The sequence below is a fragment of the Myotis myotis genome, unplaced genomic scaffold, assembly GCF_014108235.1.
Source record: "Myotis myotis isolate mMyoMyo1 unplaced genomic scaffold, mMyoMyo1.p scaffold_m19_p_19, whole genome shotgun sequence".
Lineage (NCBI taxonomy): Eukaryota > Metazoa > Chordata > Mammalia > Chiroptera > Vespertilionidae > Myotis > Myotis myotis.
Window position 1 is genome coordinate 13,087,834 of NW_023416323.1, and position 27,451 is coordinate 13,115,284.

The 27,451-nt window shown below is 41.5% G+C and overlaps 1 protein-coding gene across 5 annotated transcripts in view; it reads left to right on the forward strand.

The window, feature by feature from the left end:
• The window catches only part of CEP89 (centrosomal protein 89), a 73,637-nt gene that overhangs the window by 10,342 nt on the left and 35,844 nt on the right, over positions 1-27,451 (forward strand). For 3 of the 5 annotated variants that reach the window (XM_036346528.1, XM_036346532.1, XM_036346531.1), the window contains exons 5-11: positions 5,293-5,389; positions 11,113-11,141; positions 12,286-12,328; positions 14,591-14,809; positions 16,765-16,910; positions 21,896-21,946; positions 22,113-22,196. In XM_036346528.1, the coding sequence (XP_036202421.1) occupies positions 5,293-5,389; positions 11,113-11,141; positions 12,286-12,328; positions 14,591-14,809; positions 16,765-16,910; positions 21,896-21,946; positions 22,113-22,196 (669 nt within the window). The remainder of the gene's footprint in view (positions 1-5,292; positions 5,390-11,112; positions 11,142-12,285; positions 12,329-14,590; positions 14,810-16,764; positions 16,911-21,895; positions 21,947-22,112; positions 22,197-27,451) is intronic. The other 2 variants (XM_036346530.1, XM_036346533.1) reach the window with 2 other exon arrangements.

Genomic DNA, 27,451 nt, shown 5'->3' on the forward strand with positions numbered 1-27,451 from the left:
AGCGGCAGGCGGGGAACGTTGGAGTCCTCCGTCACTGAAGCAAGCAACCCTCATGTTAGTTTCAAGCTGCCTAGCTGCCGGCCACCATCTTGGCTGGCAGTTAATTTGCATATTGCCCTGATTAGCCAATGGGAAGGGTAGCGGCCGTACACTAATTACCATGTTTCTCTTTTATTAGATAGGATTGATTACCCTCAACTATATTGAATCACATTTTTTAAAATACATATTTTATTGCTTTCAGACAGGAAGGGCGAAGGAGAGAGAGATAGAAACATCAATGATGAGAGGGAATCATTGATTGTCTGCCTCCTGCATGCCCCCTGCTGATTGCAATTGAGAGGTTTCATGCTAACCTTTACATTGTCTTGGCAGATGGGATGAATGAAAGGTCCTTAAACTGGAAAGGGATTTCAATTTCCCATAGTCTCACGATTAGTTTCTTTTTTTCCTTGGGGGCTGGTAGACAGTAGCGGAGGAAGATGCATTGACCTTTTCTTAGCATTAATATATGCTAGGCAGCTTCCATGTACCATTTTAAATATCTTTTTAAAATTGATTTTTAGAGAGAGAGAAAGGGAGAATCACTGATCAGCTGCCTCCTGCACGCTCCCTACTGGGGATGGAGCCCACAACCTGGGCATATGCGCTGACCGGGAATCAAACTAGTGACCTATTGGTGCATGGGTTGATGTTTAACCACTGAGCAACACCAGCCAGGCTACATGTACCATTTCATTTACTTCACACCCTTGGGGGTAAGTGTGTGAAGAAACAGGATAAATGACTTGCCAACCAACCATCCACTTGCAGAGGCAGGATTCAGACTAGGGTGACCAATTTTTCCTATTAATTAAAATTGGTGTTATAGTCCTTGTGCCTATTAAGAATATTTCTTAGAGATAAAGTTATTTTTAAAAAAACAGGCCAAATATTCTTAAGTTTATTATATGATTAAAATATATATCTTTGGCCCTAGCTGGTTTGTCTCAGCTGATAGTCAGCCCGCGGACTGAAGGGTACTGGGTTCAATTCCAGTCAAAGGCACGTGCCTTGGTTGCAGGCTTGAACCCAGGCCCTGGTTGGGGCTTGTGTAGGAGGCAACCAGTCGATGTCCCTCTCCTTCACACTGATGTTTCTTTCTCAGTCTTTCCCTTTCCCTTCCATTCTTTCTAAAAATCAGTGAAAAAACACCCTTAGGTGAGGATTAACAAACAAACAAAAAAATATGTATCTATCTTTGAAAAAAAAAGGGGTGTGTGGAGTATGTAAAACTGCTGTTTAATCACTAGATAACACCAGCTCTGAAGAAGATAGTGCCTGTGGGTTACATTTTAATTTAAATAATAAAAGTAAAATTTCCTTCCCTATATTTACTATGGACATTTTGTAATCTGAGGTAAGTTATAATTTTATCCTTTTTTATGAATCATTCATACTTCCTTTAAAATAAAGAGTTGTCAAAACTAGTAAAGTAAGAACAGACCAACCCAAGCAGGCACTTTGGATATAAGTCTCTATACCTCATGCCTCTCTCTGTTGCAGAGTAGTTTGGGCAACCATCTTCATAGAATGTGTGCACCTGCGCAGAAATGGCCTAACAAATGCAAAGCAAATCTTGTTTTCAGGAGTTTTCTTATTGGTGCCACCCAAAAGTAAGGAATAAGTGGGGTGCCTGAACTTGTGGTCGGTTCACATGATGCTAGAGCCCCGTGGACAGAGCAGTGCCATGGGCATTCAGAGACCTGAGTTCAGCTCCCCGTTTCTCTGCTTCCCAGTTGTATGACTTGGGTAAGTCAGATAACCTCCCTGCGCCTCAGTTTCTTCATCCTCTACAGGACTGTGTTGTGGAGAAGACTGTCTTAGATCAGGTAAATAACTCAACGAATATTTATTGAGCATCCAGTGAGTACCAGGTATGTGCCAGGTGCTGGAGAAGCAGTATAAGGCAGAGTCCATAGTTACCTAATAAATAGCAACCAATTACAATTATGGCAAATGTTACGAAGGAAGGGTACAGGTGCTGTGAGACCATATAGTGGGGGATTTAGCCTTTTCTGAGAGGACTGCTGAGGGTAACAGCAAAGGGCTGAGAAGGACTTAAGCCTGCTTTCTTTTTCACATTAAAGTCACTTGATCTTTCTTTCTGATACCTTTGTAAGTTCACTCTTTATCCTTTGAAGTTCAGTACATCTCCAGAATTAATGGTGGCATTTATTATTTTCTGTCCTTTTTCCTGAAATTTAGTTTATAATTTAATTCAGCAGACAAAGATTCTCATTTCCTTTTTTATTTTCAGGGACTATTTCTCTCCCCTGTTTTGTCTTTGATTACTTTTACCATCCATTCATTCTTTTCTCCTTTGAGAACACTAGCTATGCATTTGTTGGCTACCCTTTGTTTCCATGTCTATTATATTTTCTATAATCACCTGTCCCTCGTTTTTCTTTGCATTGTCACTTTATGTGATTTCCTTTAGTGTACTCTGTGCATCTCTTTCAGCACTTTGTTACTGTGTTTTAGTACTTTTAGTATAGCTTTTACTTCTGTATTGGTTTTCCTTTTTCTTTTTCTTTTTTTGACTTCTGCCAGTTTACTTCTTATATCTTTCTTATGCTTTATCGCTTTTCTTGATATCCTTTGGGATCTTTATGTCAGCTTGTGCTGCCTTTAATTTCTGTGGGAGTGTGCAGGCTGGATTCTGGACAATAAAGGCAGGCTCTCCACAAGTGGCTCCCTTTAATTTCTCCTCCCCGGGAAGGACTACTTCTCCTGGGCCTGTCCATGCCCTTGTTCTCATTGCACCCATCAGAGGAACTCTGCAACACTTTGTGAATTTTGGAGCATCTACATGCTTGAAGTCTAGCAGCTGTTGGTATACTCCCTCTATTCCAGGTTTTCATAGATTTGGCAGCTGTTTTCTCCAGTTTGTGGTTTGAGACAGTGGCCATTGACTAAGCTTTTTAAATTTATTTTTAATTTATTTTATTCTTCTGATTGATTTCAGTTAGTTTTAAGGGAAGAGACCACCTAAATGCCATGTTACCATTTTTAAATAGAAATCAGCAATAGGATGTTATTGGAGATCTCTGTCATGTATTCTTGCTATTGTTTGTGGATTTGCAGATTATCTTGTCATAAAATGCTGTATAGTCACTCATTTGTACATTTGTTTACCCACCCACCGTCAACAAACCCATATTTGAGTGTTGCCATAAGCTTGGATGGAGATGCAGAGAGGAACTATTCATGGAAGGGTAAACTAGTTCTTTCTAGAAACTTCTAGAAGCCAAGGGCATTCTTTTCCTGTTGTTGTTGAGGATTAGGAATGTCCGCTCTGTCCCCACGATTTAAATTTCTTTTTAGTTTTCTTTTTGTCACAAAGGTAATACCCGAGTACACATTTCTTATAAAAACTTCTGATATTGCACATAAAGCAAAAGTCCACCTTGAAACCCTGCTGCTGCTATTGCTGTCCTCCTCTGCCCAGGAGCTTCTTTGGTCAGTTGGATGTTTGTATCTTTTTTTTTTTCATTTTTTGTTTTTAATCCTCACCTGAAGATATGTTTTTATTGGTTTTTTAAATATTTTTAGAGAGAGAGAAACTTTGATGTGAGAAACATCGATTGGCCTTAGCCAGTTTGGCTCAGTGGATAGAGCATCGGGCCTGTGGACTGAAGAGTCCCAGGTTCAATTCTGGTCAAGGGCACATGCCTAGGTGTGGGCTCGATCCCCAGCAGGAGGCGTGCAGGAGACAGCCGATCAATGATTCGCTCTCACTGATGTTTCTACCCCTCTCTTCCTCTTCTCCCTTCCTCTCTGAAATCAATTTAAAAAAATTAAAAAAAAAGAAAGAAACATTGATTGCTTGCCTCCCATATGTGCTCTGACCGGGAATCGAACTGGCAACTCTTTGATACAAGGGCTGTCGCTCCTGCATGCCCACGTTGGGGCTCGAACCCACAACTCAGGCATGTGCCCCAACTTGAAATCGAACCGTGACCTCCAGTTTGCTCAACCACTGAGCTACGCCAGCCAGGCTAAATTAAAACTTTTAAATTAGAATGTTGTTTTGAATATTATCACAGTTCTCTGGTCTATTTATTTCTTTTTCTTTTAAATGTATTTTTATTGATTTCTGAGAGGAAGTGAGAGGGGGAGAGAGAGAGATAGAACCATCAGTGACAAGAGAGAATCATTGATTGGCTATCTCCTGCATATCCCCCACTGGTGATTGAGCCCACAACCTGGGCAGGTGCCTTGACTGGGAATCGAACCCATGACCTCCTGGCTCATAGTTCGACGCTCAACCACTGACCTATACCATTCAGGCCTTTGGTTTATTTATTGATGCATTAAATATACACAAAAGGTACATAAATCATAAGTGTACAGCTCAGTGAATTTTTACAAAGTATCCACCACCCAGATTTAAAAAATACAAAACATTATTAATACCCCGGAAGTCCCTCTTTGTGACAGAGAAGATCACTACTTCCCCCAGAGGTAAGCACTGCCCTAAACTCCAAGAGTAGATTAGATCCTAGAAAATAACCTTAGATTAGTTTTGCCTATTCTGAAAATTCTGTGAATGTAATCACATAGTATGTATTCTTTGGGTTTTTTAGAGTCTTCAGTTATTGTGCATGCAGTGATTGGTTCATTGCTATTGCTGTATACTATCCCATTGTACAACTGTACCATCCAATTACTTTCTCATTTTATTGATGATGGATATTTGGTTGTTTCCAGTTTGGGACTTTCAGGAATAGTGCTGCTGTGAACATTCTACATAGGAGATGCTCACAGGCAGTGGAGGAGAGGGTTCCATTTCATGAGGAAACATTTACAGGGGACTCACAAAGCCTGCGAATGTAACCTCAACCCCAAACAGTTGCCAGACTGAGGGTTCTCACAGGGCAATTTGACAGCACTTGTCTCACGTGGAGATGGTAACACGGTAACAGTGCCAGGGTAGGATGGTATTGGGTGCTACGCACAGCAGGCCAGATGCAGCCCCTTGTTCTGGGATGGTCTCTGGAAGGAAGGAGGAAGAGGTTGCCCAGACAGCATGGGTGGGATTTGAAGTTCTGGATGGCCTAAGTGTAGTGCCAATGTCATTGCTTTTGCCACAGGGCTTTTCCTAAGGAATCCGAAGTTTTGTCCCACCCTTTCAAGTGTAGTCCTTTTGTCTCTCAGGGAGGGAGGTGGCACTGAAGAAAGTATGGAATAAGCCACTTGAGTTTACTGGGAGGAAATTTGATCACATGTTTGCTCCTTTGTCTCTTGTAGCAAAAGGTTCCATTGTCACATGGGGTGGACAGTGAAGATGAGGAAAATATTTCTGAGCAAGATCCAACTTTTATACCACAGCATACACAAGAAAAAGGTAAAAAAACCAAACAAACAAAAAAACACCCAAACACCCACAATTTTTAAATAGTAAAAACATTTTGTGACAATAAATGTTGGTTAACAAGGGGGAACATATAGCCATTGCACCTCCATACTGTGATTCTGTTATTACAAGTAGGACTATTTCTGAATTTTATTTTCACTGGAGGTAAGTTACTCCAGAGTCAATTGCCTGGATATTAAGTTGTACTTATTTTGGAGTCCATTTCGTAAGTTCTGTCCGTCAGCCCTGAGAGGACACCTGGGGAAAAGGGCTACGGCTCAAGCTCTGAAGCTCTACACACTCCTTCCCTCTGCACCCCGACCGAGGCCTGGCGTTGCAAGGGCTGGAGCCCAGTGGTCTCCATGCTATCTCCAGTGCCTGGAGCTGGGCCCAGCCCACAGTAGGCTGTCTCTAAGGGTTTGTTGGATGAATGAGTGCATGGACATGTTTATAATAGAACTCTAACTGTATGTTGCCAATGGTCTGTATATTTTGTCTGGCACTGTGAGAGAATTCAGAGTATTATCGTAAAGGTAGGAAACTCTTTTCAGTTTCCTAAAAGATGGCTTGTGTCTGAGAAGTGAGAAAGAGAGCCCGACATACAGTGGGCACCAATAACTACTTCCTCAGGACCCTCCTGAGAGTTGCTTGTGCTCAAGGAGAGGTGGTTGGAAAATAGAATGCCAGCCAGTAATACCTGGGCCAGAAACACCCATTGGTTAGGTGGCATATTTTATCCCTATGGGAAAATCTGTGTGAATATTAAAGTCATGTAAAAACTGTATTCCTTTTTTAATTATAGAAGTACTACTTTTGCACTGTAAAAAAAATGGAAATGCATAAATATATCAAGTTAAACACACATAATTGTACTTCATAGATAATTAATTTTATTTTATTATTTTTTGTTGTTGATCCTTACCCGAGGATATTTTTTCCATTGATTTCTTTTTAGAGAGAGTGAAAAGGAGGAAGAGAGGGGTGGTAGAAAGAGAGAGAGAGCAAGAGAGAAACATTAATGTGATGTGAGAGAGACACAGTGATTGGTTACCTCCCACAAGCGCCCCAACTCGGGCCAGAGATCGAACTTGCAACCCAGGTATGTGCCCTTGACTGGGAATCAAACCCACAACCCTTCAGTGCACCAGCCAGGGCTAGATAATTACTTTTATTATTTTAATTTTTTTTTTTATTGATTTCTGATGAGATAGAATCATTGATTGGCTGCCTCTGCATGCCCCCTACTGGGGGTCAAGTCCAAAACCCAGGCATGTGCCCATAACTGGAATCGAACCTGAGACCTTTCAGTCCACAGGCCAATGCTCTATCCACTGAGCAAAACCAGCTAGGGCTAGATAATTACTTTTAACATACAATTGGGTATGTATATAAAATACACATTATTTTCTTACCTGCCTTTTTTTTTTTTTAAATATATTTTATTGATTTTTTACAGAGAGGAAGGGAGAGAGATAGAGAGTTAGAAACATCGATCAGCTGCCTCCTGCACATCCCCCACTGGGGAAGTGCCCGCAACCCAGGTACATGCCCTTGACCGGAATCGAACCTGGGACCTTTCAGTCTGCAGGCCGACGCTCTATCCACTGAGCCAAACCGGTTTCGGCTTACCTGCCATTTTTAAATCTAATGACATATCCTGAATATCTCCCTGTGTTCATACATGTCCATCCACTTTTTTTTTTTCTTTGACTTTAAAGAGGAAGGAAGGACGAGAGAGACATCAGTGTGAGAGTGAATATTGATTGGTTGCCTCCTGTACACATCCCGACCCAGGATGGAATCCACAACCTAAGTATGTGCCCTAACTGGGAATCAAACTGGTAGCCTTTCGTATTTTGTTCCAGTCCCTTCTGACCTGCTAAGCTTCTGTTGAGAAATCAGCTGATAGTCTTATGGGAGCTCCATTGTAGATAATAACTGCCTTTAAGATTCTCTCTTTGTCTTTAACCTTTGGCATTTTAATTATCTTGATGTATCTTGGTGTGGGCCTCTTTGGGTTCATCTTATTTGGGACTCTATGCTTCCTGGACTTGTGTGTCTATTTCCTTCACCAAATTAGGAAGTTTCCTGACATTTTTTTAAATAGGCTTTCAATTTTTTGCTCTCTTCTTTTTTTGGCACCCCCATGAAGGTTGGTACTCTTTTTTTAAAAATATATTTTTATTGATTTCAGAGAGGATGGGAGAGGGAGAGAGAGAGAGAGAAACATCAACGATGAGAGAGAATCATTGATCGGCTGCCTCCTGCACACCCCCTACTGGGGATCGAGCCCGCAACCGGGGCATATGCCCTTGACTGGAATCAAACCCAGTACCCTTCAGTCTGCAGGCCTATGCTCTACCCACTGAGCCAAAACAGCTAGGCCTGTTGGTACTCTTAATGTTGTTCCAGAGGCCCCTTAAACGGTCCTCATTTTTTGGATTCTTTTGTCTTTTTGCTGTTCTGATTGGGTGTTTTCTGTTACTTATTTTCCAAATTGCTGCTTTGATCCTCTACTTCACAATCAACTGTTGATTCATTTTACTGTTTCTTCATTTCAGTTATTGTACTCTTTATTTCTGTCCTTTTTTATGTTTTTTATCTCCATTTCTGTTTTTATCTCTTTGTTGAAGTTCTCACTGAGTTAATCTATCTTTTTCTAAGTTTCTTGAGCATCCTTATAACCATTATTCTTTAAAATATATATTTTTTTAAAATATATTTTTATTGATTTCAGAGAGGAAGGAAGAGGGAGAGAGAGATAGAAACGTCAATGTTGAGAGAGAATAATTGATCAGCTGCCTCCTGCATGGCCCTTACTGTGGACCAGCCCCAAACCCGGACATGTACCCTGACTGGGAATCAAACCGTGACTTCCTGGTTCATAGGTCAACACTCAACCACTGAGACACACTGGCCTGGCTGTCACCAGTATTTTGAACTTTGTATCTCTGGTAGATTGCTTGTCTTCATTTTGTTTAATTTTTTGGGTAGGGGGAGTTTTGCCCTCCTGTTCTTTCATTTGGGACATGTTGCTTTGTCTCCTTGTTTTGGCTGCCTCCCTGTGTTTGTATTAGGTAGAGCTGCTATGTGTCCCAGGCTTTGTAGAGTGGCCTAATGTAGTACATGTCCTGTAGGGCCCACTGGCACAGCCTCTGTAGTAACCCGAGCTGAGCACTCCAGGTGCAACCCCCCGCACCCCCTACCATATAGGGGCTATGTACACCCTCCTGTTTAGTAGTTGAGCCTTGATTTCTGTCAATGGGAGGGATTGACCCCCAGGCCAATCAGCTGTGAGGATTGGCCAAGACTGTAGCAGAGGAGCTTTTGTGTAGGGGCCGACTACATGGAGCAGGACTTGCTTCAGCAGGGCTCGGTGCCAGAGGAGTCTGCTGGTGGAGGTGATTGGGTGATGCTCTCATATGGTCTGAAGCTGTCCTCTGGGTGCATTGGCCCAGGAGCCTCCCTGGAGGTGCAGGCCACAGCTAGCCACTGCTTGTGCCATGCCAGGGACCACCCAGCATGTGGCTCATGCAGATAGTTGCCACTTGTGCTGGGCTTGGAGGTGCCCAGGAGAGGCCAAGCTATGAACCAAGGCTGGCTGCTGCTAGTACTGGGCTTGGGCTGCTTGGCAAGAGGTAAAGGGCATGCTGAGGCCAGATGCTGCTTGTTTGAGATTTATGAACCTTTGAGAGATTTTAGCAAAGTCTGAAGTTCAAGCCAAGCGGCTTGGGTGGGTCTGAAAGTTGGGTGAGGATCTCAGGGAATCACCCAGGTAGGGTGAACAGTGTTAGCCACGTAAATGGAGACTCAAGTATGTGCCTGCTGCCAGCTCTATAGGGGGAGGACTCAGCAAAGGAACATGTCTTCTGCTTGCACTTCTGTCTGGGAGAAAGCTACCCCTCCAGCCCTCACCCCAAAGCCAGACAATTTAGTTCCTATGTTCAGAGCAAGTGAGTCTGAGTAAGTCTGAGTGTGGGCCCTTTAAGAGGAACTCCCTGGGACCCCAGCAGCCTTCCATCTTACTCAGACTCAATCTCTGCTGTATTATGGGAACTTCTGTTCCTGGCCCTGGAACCCTGGGCTGAGACTCCTCCCCAGCTGAGATATCCCTCCTGATTCTTAACCTCCTCACATGGGTGTGGGACATGACCATTCTGCATTTCTGCCCCTCCTACCGGTCTCCCTGCGGCTTCCTTAGTTATAGGAGTTCTGTTCAGCTAGACTTCAGGCAGTTCTCAGTGATGGTTGTTCAGTAGTTTAGTTGTAATTTTGAAGCGGTCACAAGAGATGTCAGTACTGCGTTTACCTACTCTGCCATTTTGACTAGAAGCCTGTTTTTCCCCCCCATTTAATCCCCTGCCCTCCCCCAACTTTATTTTGTGAAGAATTTAAGGGACACATAGAAGATTCCATTAAATAGGAAGGAAGTAGATCTGATATAGCATTGGAAGATACCAAATCAAGCATATTGTAACAGTTATTAAAAATGTACATTATTTTAATTATTTTTTTTTATCAGTTTAAACATTTGCTCATCAGAAATTTATTCAGCTTACTATGTGCCAGAAATGATGGAGCCACAGCCTTTACCCTCACATTCTAGTTGCAGGGGAGGATGTGTAGATGGTAAACTGCCTGGGTGCTAAGGCTGGTCGTAGAAGTGGGCACAAAGACCAGAGAGCAATCAACATTGTCTGCCAGTTGTACAAAGTGGCAGGGAGAAGAGGCCATTAGGCTAGAAGGACTGGGTAGGATTTCATCTGGTGCCCAGTCCAGGCTGCCCCAAAACACGTCATCAAAACCAGGTCTGTTAATATTGAATGTCAACTTTAATTGGAAAAATGTTTAAAAATACATTTTTTAAAAAGGCAGTTTGTTTAAAAATAGTGGATTAAGATGACTTTTTGGTAAAAAATAAGCTCTTCATTGATTAGTTGCTCAAGTGTTGGTAATTGTAATGAACCAATAAGCAAATTTATAATGTTGTATGCATCTTTAAGCATTTTTGTTTTTCTGAATTCTATATTATTTTTTTTTGCATATTTGCTTCTAATTTATTTCTCAGCCAATTATTTCTGCTCTGCAAATTAATTGTGGAAAGTTAAAAGCAATGAACTTCTAAAAAGTTGAAAACCCAACTTTTCACCTCAAGGGGTACAGGCAAACTGGGTCATAAGGTCAACCTCTTCATGGAGGATATTAATCACAAGTATATATTTATAAGTTGAAAATGAGTTACTGGACAAGATTTGTTTTCCTGTGTGTCATTGAGGCAGTTTGCTTCAAGGAACAACTACTGTTCTGACCAAGTTGGATGCTACTTCCAGGCAGGCTAGGCCCAGCCCATTTGGGGAATGGCAGGTGGGACCTGTGGAGGGAGTACTGGGGTGGGGTATGTTGGAAAGATGGGGAGGAGCCCTACATGGAAAGGGCTCATAGTCACACTGAGGCATTTGGCCTTGGTTCTGCAATGCTGTGGCCTAATGCAGAAGGTGCTCAGGAATGAGCAGGATAGTCAAGGATGAGCAGTTCAGAGCTGGGCTCCCGGCCTCGCTCTGGGACCAGCTTGCCATGCGATCTGGCCATGCCTGCTGCTGCTCCCTGCCTTGTTTAGCTCTGCTGTAGAAGGTGAGTTTCTGTGATTGTACTCTTCTGAGATGTCAAATGTCTTTATCTGCTTTTAATTTTTTCTCTTGTCTTTTTAAAATCAGATGGTGAACATTCTGTTCTGACTTTAAAGGTAAGATTAGTTTTCCAAAAACTGGTTTTCTCAATAGATTGAATTTCTACCATAATGTTTAAATAACTTTTGATTTTTGGGGGGGAAACCTCCCTTAAGAGTTCTTTCTGATTGGATGTTTCTTCCTCTTTTTAATCCTCATCCAAGGACATGCTTAAAGAGAAGAAGGAAGAGAGAGAGAGAAATATTGATCCATTGCCTTCCCATGCACGCCCCAAGCAGGGATTGAATTTGCAACCCAGGTGTGTGCCCTGACTAGGAATCAAACCAGCACAGGACGATGCTCAACCAACTGAGCCACTGCGGGCAGGCTGAATGGTTTTTTTTTAATACTTAAAAAACTTGAAGAAATTCATATTTTCCACAGTTTAAAAATGAAACTAATGTATTGAGAGGTTTGAAATCACATAATTTGTAGAATGAATAGACAATAACTAATTTGCAAACATGGAAATAGTTCTAACTTAAGTTTTGAATTGTGTGAGGTCATAGGAATTTAAAAATTAAACATTTCTCAGTAGAATCTATATATAAAAAAGCCTAATATGCAAATTGTCCCCACGGGAGTTTGACCAGACAGATCGTTTGCTATGATGTGCGCTGACCACCAGGGGGTGGTGCAGAACGAAGGAAGGCCCCAGCTGGCAGCCAGAAGGCTCCAATCGGCCCTGATCACCAACTAGGCCTAGGGACCCTACTGTGCACAAATTTCATGCACCGGGCCTCTAGTTAATTTATAAACCATCTACTTTTTCAGCAGAAATTAGGAACTTAGTATCAGACTGACATGTAATGGAAAAATTAACAAAAGTTAAAGCTTTCCCTTTCCTCAAGGTTTTGTGCTGAAAAGCAAGAACTTATATTCTTTTCTCGGCACCCTGAAAAACGTGCTTCTCTGCTGTTTATGGGGTCTTCTTGCATGTCCCAAGGAGAAAGTCCTGGCTGGAGTTTGCTTTGCACATCTCTCTGCTCAGCACCTGCAGCCATATCACATGCTTGAAAAATGTGAACTGATGGCCCATTACTCATGGGACCTACATATAAAGACAGTGACTGACTGAACTTACAGGCAAAAAGGCAGAAAGTTTGAACCGAAGATGCTAGCACTCTCAATTTATTAGGCTCATGACTTTTTTCTCCTTAGGATGAAAAAACACCATTATGTGGAAAACCTCCACCCTCCCCAGGTATTTGCCTTTTGAATTTGATTATGATTGAAAAGCTTATAGTGGAAGTATGTCCTCTGGAGCTGTGCTCAGATCCTGGGAGTGGGGACTGGAAGGACCTGTGGGAGGTGCTTAGATACTGGGAGGCTGAATATATGCAAATAAGGGTTCTGCTCTGGGGTTGGAGGCAATGTGAGATTTAGAGATGTTTTCTGGGGCACTCTCCCCTATAATGTTTGTGGAGCTTCGGTAGCTTTCAAAGTGAATTTTGTCTGTTATGCTTCACATCACTATCCAAAAACTGTATTGGGTATCAAGCCTTTTCAGCCTGTCCTCCATTCTATCTTAGGGTTGACTTGACTTTCACCCATTCTGTCTCTGGTTTGGTGTTGTTGTAGGAGTTTGCTAGGGCTCTAACTTCTAGCCCATAGGCTCATTCGTCTTTGTATATATCCTGCCACTTAGCCCATCCTTTGAATTTATGTATTACTCAAAATGTTTGCTTATATGATTTCTATGAAATATCAACAAGCATCTCTTTGAAAATGTTAAATATACTTATTCCAAAATCTTGTCATTTTTGTGCCAGCCACTCTCTCCTCTATAATTTGACTTGGATGCTTTTCTTGGCTCTGACACTTGCTGGTTCTTGGTGGTGTGCCCACCTTGGTCCTTGAGAGCCCCTGTTGGTCTGCCTGGAGACACTGTATCTGCTTACTGCAGGCTGCTCAGATGGGGAAACAAGCAAGGCTGCCAATTGTACAGCCTGTCTCCAGTGACTGACGGGCCAGTCAGGGGTTTTAGGGGTCCCTCTTCCTTATGGGATTCTACACCCCTTCAGGCCTGCCCTGCCTCTTTAGTGCCTGCCTGGCCCAAAGGATTTGAGCCCCATCTGGTGCTCTAACTGGACATCTTTCTAGGCCATTTAGGTTCCTATTATCTGCCAGGGTGAGGCATCCCCACCTTTTGTAGCTGACGTCTCCTGATATATTTTAGGCTGCAGCTTCTGTCTTCAACCTAATCTCAATTGTTTTCTTTCTGGGGTTCCCCTCTTGTTCTCAGTGTAGCTATGGGGTTACTCATTTCTTAGCCTTTCCTTTCATGTTCTAAAGACTGGATATATGCATATCAGGGTCAGAGGGTGTTATCTGGAGTCACCTGTCCCCTCCCTAGCTTTTGCCTGTCCCCTGGGGTGTGTGCTGAATCTACTGTCTGGAGCCACCAGCCTTCCCCCGCTTGTCTATCCACAGAAGCTCTGCTTCTGTTTCCACCTCCACTTGGAGGTGTGCCCTGGCCAGGGAGCCCATTGTAGTTTTCACCTTTTTTGAGCTTTGTGAGCATATCTCTTCATGGAACATCACTCTCTTTTCTTTCCATCTTTCCTTTTTCTTTTCTTTTTTAAATATATTTTTAGTGATTTCAGAGAGGGAGAGAGAAACATCAATGATGAGAGAGAATCATTGATCTCTGCCTCCTGCACTTCCCCTACTGGGGATCGAGCCCACAACCTGGGCATGTGCCCTTGGCCGGAATCGAACTTGGGAACCTTCAGTCCACAGGCTGATGCTCTGTCCACTGAGCCAAACCGGCTAGGGCTCTTCCCATCTTTCTTGCTTTTCCTTCTTAAAATCCTTCGTGGTCTCTGGTTTCCTTCTCTCCATGGTGCCATCAGATACTGCCCACATCTGGTGGCTCCCCTCTGTTTCAGCTGAGTCTGCCTTCAGTGCTGTGGGCCTGTGTCCTAAGCCGAGCTTAGCTTCTCTTGCTCCACTTGTTTCCTTGTCTGGCTAAGTGTCTTCCAAACGCAGATCTTGATTTGCCCCTCCTTATTGGGTCCTGTGGGGCTTTAGCCCCTGAGTCTTTCGCTCATATATGTTCCCATTGTAGTGCTGCCCTCAGAGCTCCTCTGGGCTGGGCCTCATTCCTTCCCTTTCTTTACTGCTGCCCTGAGGGACTCATCTGAGAGTAGAACCTCTTCTTTTCACACCTCTGCCCAAAAGCCTTCCTGGTTCCTGGTCGCCTCCACTCTGCATATTATGATATACAAGCGCCTTCCCTGAGTTCTGCTTCCCCCTCTGTCACCTCTCTTGTCATCCACTGTAGTCTCATCAGACCACTCATTCTTTCTTGTGCAGGCCATTCTCTTTCCCAGGAGCAAAGAGAATAACATGAGGCCTGACACAAAGTAGTTGCTAACATGGTTTTTCAAATGAAGTCTCACGTAATTTTGATGTAAAATTGTAAATGTCAATATTTTAAAACGTTTTCCTTATACCTTTTCAGATATAACTGGTAAAACACGTCAACGATGTATAGAAATAACCAAAGAAAAGTTTGAGAAATTAAAAGAAGAAAATTTGCATCTGAACACAACAAACCAAACACTTACTCTTGAACTTAACATAGTAAAACAAGCAATGAAAGAACTACAATTAAAATTTAAGAGAAGAGTAAAAGAAAATGGAAAGCTGAAAGAGGCCGAGAAGGCATCCTCTAAGGAAGGTGGGGACAACTACAGTTTTTTAATTAAAGGAACAAACTCATTTTCTTATTTTGAGAGTTAATATTTTAGGTTGTAATATTTATTGATTTTAATGTTGATATATTTTAGGTTCTTTTGTGAAATTTGACTTTATCTGCTATATCATTATTGTTATGCTAAAGAAATTCTAATACTTCTGGATTTGATGCTTAGGAAAGTAACTTTACATATATTTCATATCAGTTTGTATCTCATTGAACAGCATATAAAAGTGCCTTTTCACCACATATTTACCAATAATGAGGATTATATTTTTCTTGCTAATTTGATAGGCAAAAAAAGAATCCCATTTTTTAAAAACATATATTTTATTGATTTTTTACAGAGAGGAAGGGAGAGGGATAGAGAGCTAGAAACATTTGACCAGAATCGAACATGGGACCCTTCAGTCCGTAGGCCAACACTCTATCCACTGAGCCAAACCGGTTAGGGCAGGAATCCCATTTTAAATTGTATTTCTCTTATTATCAGTGAGCTTGGGTATTTTTTTCATATCTTTGCATATCATTTTCTTTTTCTTTTATAAATTTTCCCACTTTAAAAAACATGTTTTTATTTATTTTAGAGAAAGAGGAAGGGAGAGGGAGAGATCAAAACATAAACAGTGAGCCCTAGTCGGTTTGGCTCAGTGGATAGAGTGTTGTCCCGCAGGCTGAAGGATCCAGGTTTGATTCTGGTCAAGGGTACATACCTGGGTTGCAGGTTCAATCCCCAGCCCTGTGGGGACATGTGAAGTAGGCAACCAATGGATGTGGCTTTTCCCCTCCCTTCCACTCTCTAAAAATCAATGGAAAAATATCGTCAGGTGAAGATTAGCAACAACAAAAAAAGATAAATAAAATATAAAAAACATGAGCATCTATTTGTTGCCTCCTGCACGCCCCTACTGGCGATCCAGCCCAGCCAGGGCTGCATTATAGTCTTTATTCAGGTTTCTAATGTCTACCTCTTAACAATAGTACAGTTGTCCACGCTAAGAAATTAACATTGGTATATTGTTGTTTTTTAAATTCTCACCCAAGGATATGTTTTTATTGTCAGAGAGAGAGAGAGAGAGAGAGAGAGAGAGAGAGAGAGAAAGAAAGAAATCAATATGAGAGAGAAACATCAATTGGTTGCCTCCCATACACACCCTGACTGGGGACCAAACTCACAACCTAGGTATATGCCCTCACTGCAACCTTTTGGTACATTGGATGACGCTCCAACCGAGCCACAATGGCCAGGGCTAAATTTTCTGACTTTAAATTGAGATATCTGGCTTTTTCTCATTGTTTTGTAAGAGCTCTTTGTGTATTAAGGATGTTAGCCTTCAGTTTGTTGATAATTTAAATCTAAAGGATATTTTTCTTTTATGGCTTATGCCCTTGATGTCAAGTCCTTTTTAACTCTCAGGTTATACATATATTCACTGATTTTTGTCTCTATCCATCTATCTATTTATATAAGGCTAATACTATTGCCTGAAGCAAGATTATATTATTTTCTTCTTATAGACCTTGCATCTTTCTTGTCTTAGTCCCACTTATTTCTAGATACTTTACATTATTTCTGTTATTACTTTGTGGGATCTATTTTCTATTATGTTTTTTAATATTTGGGAAAGTTATTTTAATAAATTTTCCATTTATACTATATGATTTGCAAGGCAAATACTTATATATCATTGAAAACTGACTTTTCCTTTTCAATCTAAAGTTTTTATTTTGCCTTAATTAGTTGTACATGTAAAAATTTCCACAAACTTCCAAAGTGTTGACTATTTAGTGTTAAAAAACTTAGAAACTTTTAATCATTTGAACCTATATGTAATTCACTGCCTCTGTGAGCCCAAAAGGGCAGATGGTTAGCAATTCATATAAAATCTTAATCTATTTGATACATGTTCTTAGAGTATAATATTAATTTTTTTCAGTAGTTGCTGCACCTGAATTACTTTATCTAAGAAAACAAGCTCAAGAACTGGTGGATGAAAATGATGGGTTGAAAATGACTGTCCATCGTTTGAATGTAGAACTGAGCAGATATCAAACAAAATTCAGGCATTTATCGAAGGAAGAGGTAATGTTTCCAATTAAGAAAAATCAGCCTTTTTCTAGCCTTTCAAGTTGAATTGAGGGATTCATATTTATTACAATTTGGCATAAAAAGACACATACAAAGCACAGCATATTCTAGGGACCTTTCTATTTCCTTCTTCTCCCCTCCACCTCCCTTCCTTTCTTCCCTTCCTTCCCTCTTTTTTTTTTTTTTTTTAATATATCTTTATTGATATCAGAAAGGAAGGGAGAGGGAGAGAGAGAGAGAGAAATATCAGTGATGAGAGAGAATCATTGATTGGCTGCCTCCTGCACGACCCCACTGGGGATCGAGCCCGCAACCCAAGAATGTGCCCTTGACCAGAATTGAACCTGGGACCCTTCAGTCCACACGCCGACGCTCTATCCACTGAGCCAAACCACCTAGGGCTCCATTCTAAGTCTTGTTCCTCAAGTTTACAACTGTAATTTATCAGTGCACTAACTCTCAAAAGAAGACAGACTAGTTTATACAGACCCCAAATCACCGAACTCTGGTCAATGGGACTTGCATTCATGGGTCCCACACAGGTTTATAGCAAACAAGAAACAGTTTTTAAATGGGCTCAGGAGCACACCCCCAAACTCTGAAGCTGTATCCCAGGCTCAGCACAAAGGGAGCCTGCAAAAATGGCCATCTCCCACTTTTTCCCTTAAAGGGGTGTAACTGCATACTTTCCTGATTGCTGCCTGAGGGTCTGGCTTCTAAACATCCTGCATCTAGGTGCTGACTGCAGTCCCCTCGTTGGGACACTGTGGGTCTTGGTATCTCCTCAACTACTGGGAGCCACTAAGAACAAAGACAGTGGACTATCACAAAGGTTTGAAAGGCAACCAGGAACTCCAACTGGGCTGATTGGTGAGGTTCATCTCCTATAAGAGACCATTCTGCCAAGACTAGGAGAGGAGGCTGCTTTATCTAATTAGCAACACTAACTCAGAGGGTCCAGGAAAATGAAGAAAGGAAGGAATGTGTTTCAAACAAAAGAACAAAATTAATCTTCAGAAACCAGCCTTAATGAGATGGAAATAAGTGATTTACTCAGTCGTATAACAGTCGTAAAGATGCTCATCAAGGGAGCTCTCCCTCAGGGGAGCACGCCCACACCTTTCTTCCTTCTCAGGCATGCATCTGAGGGCCCCACGAGACTGGCAGCCAGGAGAGCAGTAGGCGGAGGCAGCTTGTCCTGGGCTAACCCCCTGAACCTATCTCCAAGGCCCCCTGTTCTCTGACTCTCCAATGAGCCAAAGCAGCCCTGCCTAGGCTCTCTTCTGTTGCTGCTTCTATCCTAAGCTCTTCCTGTCCCCAGCTTTCACAACAGTACTCTCAAAACAAAAAAATTAAAGATGCTCATCGAGGTCAGGAAAGCAATGCATGAACAAGTGAGAATTTCAACAGAGATAGAAGATATAATAAGGTACCAAAGAAATCATAAAGCTGAAGAATACAATAACTAAACTGAAAAAGTCAATAGAAGGGTTCCACAGCAGACTAAAGCAAATGGAAAAAGGATCAGCAAACTTGAAAACAGGGCAGTGGTATTCATCCAATCAGAGAATCAAAAAAGAATGAAAAAGTGTGAAGATAGCTTAAGGGACTTATGGCATACCATCAAGCAGATGTATATACACATTTTAGAGGTCTCAGAAGAAAAAGAGAGAAAGGGACAGAAACCTTATCAAAGATATAATGGCTGAAAACTCCCCTAACCTGGGGAAAGAAACAGATAACCAGATTCAGGAAGTCCAGAGTACCAAAGTAATCTAAAGAGACCCACACCACCCTAGCCGGTTTGGCTTAAATGTCGGCCTGCGAACGAAAGGGTCCCGGATTCAGTCCTGGTCAAGGGCACATACCTTGGTTGCAGGTTCCTTGGGACCTGGCCCTAGTATAAGGCAACCAATCGATGTGTTTCTCTCACATTGATGTTGCTCTCTGTGTGTTTCTCTCTCTCTTTTCCACTCTCCCTAAAAACCAATTGGAAAATATCCTTGGGTGAGGATTAACAAAAAAATAAATAAGATAAATAAATAAAATAAAGAGACCCACACCAAACCACATTATTTTAAATTGTCAAAAGGTAAAAGGAACACGCAAAATGGCCATTTCCCACTTGGCGTCAGTGAGTCTCCAAGAGAGAATCTTAAAAATAGCAAGAGAAAATGTTCTTCACATACAAGGGGACCTCCATAAGACTGTAAGTGGATTTTTTCAGCAGAAACTGCAGGCCACAGGGGAGTAGGATGATCTATTCAAAGTGCTGAAAGAAAAAATTATGCCAAATAAGAATAGTCTACCTGGAAAAGTGGTCCTTCAGAACTGAGATAAAGAGTTTTCCAGACAAACAAAATTCAAAGGAGTTCATCACCAGCTGACCAGCCTTACAAAAAATGTTAAAAAGAATTCTTCAATGCCCAGCCAGTGTGGCTCAGTGGTTGAGTGTTGACCTATGAACCAGGAGGTCACAGTTCGATTCCCTGTCAGCGCTTATGTGCAGGTTGCGGGCTCAATCCCCTGTAGGGGGTGTGTAGGAGGCAGCCAATCAATGATTCTCTCTTATTGATGTTTCTATATTCCTTCTCTCTTCCTCTTTGAAATCAATAAAAAAAGAATTTTTTTTTTTAAATGGAGTTCTTCAGCCGAAACCAGTTTGGCTCAGTGGATAGAGCGTTGGCCTGCGGACTGAAAGGTCCCAGGTTCAATTCCGGTCAAGGGCATGTACCTGGGTTGCGGGCACATCCCCAGTGGGAGATGTGCAGGAGGCAGCTGATCAATGTTTCTCTCTCATTGATGTTTCTAACTCTCTATCTCTCTCCCTTCCTCTCTGTAAAAAAATCAATAAAATATAATAAATAAATAAATAAATAAATGGAGTTCTTCAAGCTGAAAAGAATAGGTACTAATTAGTAACAAAATCATATGAAAGTATAAAACTTACTGGTAAAGGTAAATATATAGTTAAATTCAAAATACTCCAATATTGTAATGATGTAAATCATACTTCTAGTATAAAGGTTAAAGACAAAAGTATTCAATATACAATAATTTGTTAATGGATAAACAATATAGAAAGGTATAAATTATATCAAAAACAAAATGTGGGGTGGTGGTAAAAATATAGAGCTGTGTGTGTTTATTGTGTACTGAGACCTACCAGTGACCCAGTGAGGGGAATTGTAGTGAGCATGTAGATGCAAGCTGATTAGAAGCTCAAAGTTGTTAATCGCTTAAAATGACTGTTAAAAATGTCTTATGCAAGCCTCATGGTAATCACAAAGCAAATACCTATAATAGATGTACACAAAAGAGAAAGAGAAAGGAAGAATCAAAACATACCACTACAGGAAAGCATCAAATCACAAAGAAAGAGAGCAAGAAAGGCAGGAAGGAATTACAAAACAACCAGCAAACAATGAACAGATGGCAACTAAAAAGGTCATAATAATTAATTAAAATGAAAGGACTAAATTCTACAATCAAAAGTCATAGAGTGGCAGAATAGATAAACGGAAAAAAGATCCAACTATCTGCTGCCTACAAAAGACTCACTTCAGCTGTAAGGACATACTTAGACTGAAAGTGAAGGGATAGAAACATACATTTAATGTAAATGGAAGCCAAAAGAAAGAAGGGGTAACTATGTTTATATCAGACAAAATAGAGTTTAAATTAAAACGGTAAAAGAGACAAAGAAGGCTATTACATAATGGTCAAGGAGTCAATTCATCAAGAGAATATAATAATTGTAAATATTTATGTACCCAATATCAGAGCACCTAAATATATAAAGCAAATATTAACAACTGAAGGGGGAAATAGCAATAATAGTAGGGGACTTCAATACCCCAATAATAGATAGGTCATCAGGATGGAAAATCATAAGGAAATATTGGACTTAAACTGCATGTTAGATCAGACAGACCTAATACAGAACTTTTCCTCCAACAGCAGCAGACTACACACTCTTCTCAAGTGCACACGGAACATTCTCCAGTACAGACCATATGTTCGGACACAAAACAAGTCTTAATAAATTTAAGAATATTGACGTATCAAGCATCTTTTCTGACCACAGTGTATGAAATTAGAAAGTATAAGAAAATTTACAAATATGTGGACATTGAACAACATGCTACTGAACAACCAGTGGGTCAAAAGAGAAGTAAAAAAATACCTTGAAACAAATGAAAATGGAAAAGAAAAAAAAAATACCTTGAAAAAAATGAAAATGGAAGCATGACGTGCCAAAACTTATGGGAAGCAGCAAAAGTAGTTCTAAAGGGAATTTTATAGCAATAAATACAAACATTAAAATCTAAGAATAAATGAATAACCTAAGTTTACACCTTGAGGAACTAAACAAAAGAAGACTTTTAGCTCAAAGTTAACAGGAGGAATAAAATGAAAATCAGCAGAAATAAATGAAATAGAGACTAAAAAGACAACAGAACACATCAATGAAACTAAGAACTGGTTTTTTGAAAAGACAAATACATTTGACCAACCTTTAGCTAGACTAAGAAAAAAGATGATTCAAATAAAATTAGAAATAAAGAGGAGGCATTAGAACTGATAACACAAAAATACTAAGGATCATAAGAAACTGTGAACAGTTATACTCACCAAAATACTACATGGTATTAAAAAAAAATAGTTGAACTTATAGAAAATAGGTGAAATTTGAATATATTCTGTAGATTAGAATATTGTATATCACTGTTGAGTTCTTGATTTTTATGATGGCAGTGTGGTTGAGTAAGTGAAGGTTTTTCTTTTTAGGAAATATACACTGAAGTATTACAGGAAAGGAGGCATTTTATCGCAAATTATTCTCAAACATTCCAAAAGAACATTTTCTACACATATAGATGCATAGATTGCTGATGCATAGTTGATTAAGAATATCTTAAGGCTTGAAATTTCAGAATTATAGTTTAATTTGTCTTCAAAATGTGTTTTGTTCTTAGAGTATAAATATTGAAGGCCTACCATCAAAGGGCCCTATACCACCCTGGTTGGTAAGTAAAAGTTATTTAATTTCAGGCCCATATTTTCTGGGCTATATTTGAATAGCTATTCAAATCCATTCCAAATTAAGTGTATTTTATCATCTTTAAAAAAATTTTCTGGTTGTGTTTAGATGTAAGAAATATATTAACCTTCTTTACCAACCTTTATCTTCAGTTGGATATAAAGTACCTGTCACCCTTGTTGCTGGCTTATGAAGACCGAATGAAAGAAAAAGACGAGCTCATTTCCACCCTTCAGGTAGGTTGGCAGATGTCAGAAGAGACAAGATTTATTAAAAAATAACACCATTTTAAACTTTGAATACCTATTCAAACATCTAACAGGTACTCAAATGTTTGTTAAAGGAAAGGAGGAAGGAAGGAAGGAAGCAGGCTAGGAGGCAGGGAAAGAAGGAAGAGGGGAGGCAGGTTGGGAATGATGGGTGGAGCAGGAGGGGTGGGCAGGGTTAGATGGAGTTATGGAGGGACAGGGTGGTGCTGCATTGGAAGTTCACAGACAGGCAGCCCCACATGGGCTGGGGTCTCGGTGCAGGAAGGCAGCAGTGCAAGGCACTTCTTTCCTGATTGTCTGCAGCTGCAAACACCACTGTTAGAAGGGACGTTTGGGCAGACTGGGGACGGTAGCAGGCCATGAAGAGGCGACCCCAGGGAATTACAATTATTGAGATGTTGGAAACACTGAGAAAGTGAGGTTTTCATTCTTTTCTGCCTTGTTCACCTCTGTTTTTTGGGAGAATGGCTTCTGGCAGTGGAGCTCATTTGAATTACACAGGAGACCCAGGCTCTGTGGGTGTTGCAGATATGTCCATGCCTTTCCAGGCTGCATACCTCTATTCCCTCATTGAAGTGGCCAAAGAGATCTCTGGAAGTGGAAGGTTCCAGGGAGAGAAGTGTTGGGGTTTTTTTGTTTGTTTGTTTTTGTTTTTTTAATTGTTCTCTTTTTTTAAAAAAATAATCTTTATTGTTCAGATTATTACAGTTGTTTCTCTTTTCCCCCCATAACTCCCCTCCTCCCAGTTCCCACCCCACCCTCCGCCCTCACTCCCCACCCACTGTCCTCATCCATAGGTGCACGATTTTTGTCCAGTCTCTTCCCGCATCCCCCACACCTTTCCCCCCCCCCCCAGAATAGTGAGTCCATTCCCTTTCTATGTCCCTGATTCTATTATAATCACCAGTTCATTCTATTCATCAGATTATTTATTCACTTGATTCTTAGATTCACTTGTTGATAGATGTGTATTTGTTGTTCATAATTTGTATCTTTACCTTTTTTACTTCTTCCTCTTCTTAAAGGATACCTTTCAGCATTTCATATAATCCTGGTTTGGTGGTGATGAACTCCTTTAGCTTTTCCTTATCTGTGAAGCTCTTTATCTGACCTTCAATTCTGAATGATAGCTTTGCTGGATAAAGTAATCTTGGTTGTAGGTTCTTGGTATTCATCACTTTGAATATTTCTTGCCACTCCCTTCTGGCCTGCAAAGTTTCTGTTGAGAAATCCGCTGACAGTCGTATGGGTATTCCCTTGTAGGTAACTGAGTTTCTTTCTCTTGCTGTTTTTAAGATTCTCTCTTTTTCTTTTGCTCTTGGCATTTTAATTATGATGTGTCTTGGTGTGGTCCTCTTTGGATTCCTTTTGTTTGGGGTTCTCTGCACTTCCTGAACTTGTAAGTCTATTTCTTTCACCAGGTGGGGGAAGTTTTCTGTCATTATTTCTTCAAATAGGTTTTCAATGTCTTGCTCTCTCTCTTCTTCTGGCACCCCTATAATTCGGATGTTGGTACACTTGAAGCTGTCCCAGAGGCTCCTTACACTATCCTCGCATTTTTGGATTCTTTTTTCGTTTTGCTTTTCCGGTTGGGTGTTTTTTGCTTCTTCGTATTTCAAATCTTTGGCTTGATTCTTGCGATCCTCTAGTCTGCTGTTGGAACTCTGCATAATATCCTTTATTTCAGCCAGTGTATGCTTAATTTCTAGTTGGTCCTTTTTCATACCCTCGATGGTCTCACTAGATTTCTTGAGGATCTCACTACCTTTATCGGCGGTCTCACCCGTCTTTTGGAGGATCTTACTAAGTTTGTCGGTGGTTTCTAGAAAGTTCTTGAAAAACCTTAAAAGTGTGGTTTTGAACTCTATATCCAATAGTTTGCTTTCCTCCATTTCTGTCATTTGTGTCCTGTTTCTTTGTCTCCACATTTTTTATGCTTCCCTGTGTTGATAGAGTGGCTTTCTGTGCTAGATGTCCTATAGGACCCACTGGCTTAGCCTCCCCAATTACCTGAGGTGGACACTCTTAGTGCACCCCCTTGTAGGCTTTGTGCACAGTCTTGTTGTAGTTAAGCCTTGATTGTTGTAATTATCACTGGGAGGAATTGACCTCCAGGCCAATTGGCTGTGAGAATCAGCTGTGTCTGCAGTGGGAGAACTTCTGTGCTGGAGACACCCTTCTGGGGCAAGACTTGCTTCAGTGGAGCTTTGGTGCTCCCTGAGTCTGCCCCCTGAGTGTGTCCCTTATGGATCTGAGGAGCTGCAATCTGGATGGTCCCACTCTGACCACCGGGCATACTGGCTCTTGGATCTAAGGAGGTGCTAATTTAGCCTCTGCCTGAGGCTACCCAGCAGGAGCTACAAAGAGATCTGCAGATTCCCCTTCCTTTTTTGGAGTTTGGAGGTGCCCAGATGAGGCCCAGCTGTGAAGCAATGCAAGCTGCTGTGGGGCCTTGGGCCTTCTCTTGGAAATTCTGGGTCTGTCTGGCCCAGCTGCAATTTGTTAGGTAATTTTCAGATTGCAAATGGCTGGGGCATTCATATGCAAAAGCCTCTGCTAGCAGCCTGGGTGGGGCGGGGTCTCAGGGAATCATCAGGGCGGAGCAAGCAGCTATGGCTGATCCTCAGCCCTACCCTAAGAGGCCCCGCGTCTCAGTGTCCTGGTTATTGCTGCAAGCACCTCTGAGGGAAAGCCGCCCTCAAGTTCCAAGTTCTGCCCGCTGCCAGACATTCCAGTTTCTCCCCGTATGAGTCTGGGTCCCCAGAGACTTCCCAGAACTGGAGTTCAGAGCAATTGAGAGCTTGTGACTCCCTCCCGATTCAAAGAGACAGCCGCGTCCTCAGGTGCCAGCCCCTTTCCGCGCCCGCTCGAGCCTCCGTACCTCTGCACTTTACTTCCGCAGCTCCTCTGAGTCTCAGTGCTTTTCTCTTTCCCTCTAGTTGTAGAATTTCCACTCAGCCAGCCTTCCTGTAGTTCTGGATGATGTCCGTTTTGTCTTTTCGTTGTATTTTTGAAGTTGTTGTGGGAGGCAGCAATTTCCGGTGTTTACCTATGCCGCCATCTTGGTTTCTCCGAAGTGTTGGATTTCCTGGGATCCCTGGGTCTCTTAAGAGCCACCAAGCCTTTTCTTTTTTTAAAAAAATAATATATTTTTTATTGATATTTTACAGAGAGGAAGGGAGAGGGATAGAGAGTTAGAAATATCAATGAGAGAGAAGCATTGATTAGCTGCCTCCTGCACATCCCCCATTGGGGATGTGCCCACAACCAAGGTACATGCCCTTAACCAGTATCGAACCTGGGACCCTTCAGTCTGCAGGCCAATGCTCTATCCACTGAGCCAAACGGGTCAGGGCAAGCCTTTTCTTTTTTTTTTTTTTTTTAAATATATTTTATTGATTTTTCACAGAGAGGAAGAGAGAGGGATAGAGAGTTAGAAACATCGATGAGAGAGAAACATCGATCAGCTGCCTCTTGCACACCTCCTACTGGGGATGTGCCCGCAACCAAGGTACATGCCCTTGGCCGGAATCGAACCTGGGACCTTTCAGTCCGCAGGCCGACGCTCTATCCACTGAGCCAAACCGGTCAGGGCAAGCCTTTTCTTATTACACTGTCCCGTGCACATGGCTCATGTAATGCAGTTTTAAAAAACATTTTAAAAAATATTTATTGATTTTAGAGGAAGGGGGAGAAAGAGAGAGAGAAAGAGAGAGAGAGAGAGAGAGAGAGAGAAACCTCGATTTTTGCTGTTCCACTTATGTATGCACTCATTAGTTGATTCTTGTATGTGCTCTGACTGGAGATCAAACCTTGTGGGAGAACTGAGCTGACCGGCCTGGGCTGTAATGCAGTTTTGAAAATTTTCTTCTAGAGGACGAATTAATCTTATACTGATTGATGAAATATCCACCCTAATAATTAATAAAATTACTAATTCAGTGCTCTTTCTAAAATGGGTCAGGAGCTCCGGCCAGATAGCTTAGCTGGTTAGAGCATCATCCAATACACCAAGGTTTTTTGTTTGTTCCTGGTCAGGCTTATACAAGAAGCAACAATGAATGTATAAGTAAGTGGGACAACAAATCAGTGCTTCTCTTTCTCTATGAAATCAGTAACTTAAAAAAACCCACAGGAAACATTCTCTGTAAAGGCCATTTAGTAAATAATTTAGGCTTTGCTAACCATGCAGTCTGTGTTTTACAACTACTCAGCTCTACTGTTGTACCATGAAAGTAGCCATAGACACCCAACAAGTGAGCATGTTTGCATCCCAATAAAACTTTACTTACAGCTGGGCTGCCATGACTCAGTGGTTGAGCATCGACCTATGAACCAGCTGGTCACGACCTATGAACCAGGTTGAGAGTTTGATCCCCAGTAGGGGGCATGCAGGAGGCAGCCCATCAATAATTCTCTCTCATCATTGATGTTTCTATCTCTCTCTCCCCCTTTCCCTTCCACTCTGAAATCAATAAAAATATATCTTTTTTAAAAAACTATATTTACAGAACAGGCAACTGGCCTGCAGGCTTTAGTTTGCCTGACCCCTGTTCTGAAAAGAGCCAGTGGACTGCTAGCAAGTGGGAGGTAGAGGAGTTACTTGGCATTGTATTAAGTTAAACAGGTATAAGCATAAATTTCTGTTGGTTGGGAGAAGAAAATGTAGAGTCATCCCAGAATAAATATTGGCACCTAGGATTCTCACTGGAGGACAGCACAACACGAACACTGGCCAAAGGCTGCCTGAGAAAAGCTGAGATGGAGAAGGCCCAGCAGAGTGCCACAGGTGTATGTACACCTGAAACTAAGCCTATCTAATAAAGACAGAATATGCAAATTGACCGTCACTTTGCAACAAAGATGATGGCACCCACAGCCAATAAGGAGGGAATATGCAAATTGACATGACAAAGATGGCGGTGGCCAGGCCAGGACACTTGCCATGGTGATGATGCAGGCGTTCCGCCTCGCCCTGGCTGCTCCGGGCTTCTGGGCAGCGTGTAAAGGTGGTGCCAGCAGCTGGGAAGGAAGGCCTATTTTTGCACGAATCTTTGTGCATCGAGCCTCTAATATAAAATAAGATTAGATGTTAGCTGTACTAGTAATTAAATTTTTTAGCGCCACAAACATAGACTTAGGAGTCAAAAACTAAGACCAAGCAACAGTCCTGGAGTTGGGTCTAATGACTAATGAAGCTATACTGACTGAGGGTGTTAGCA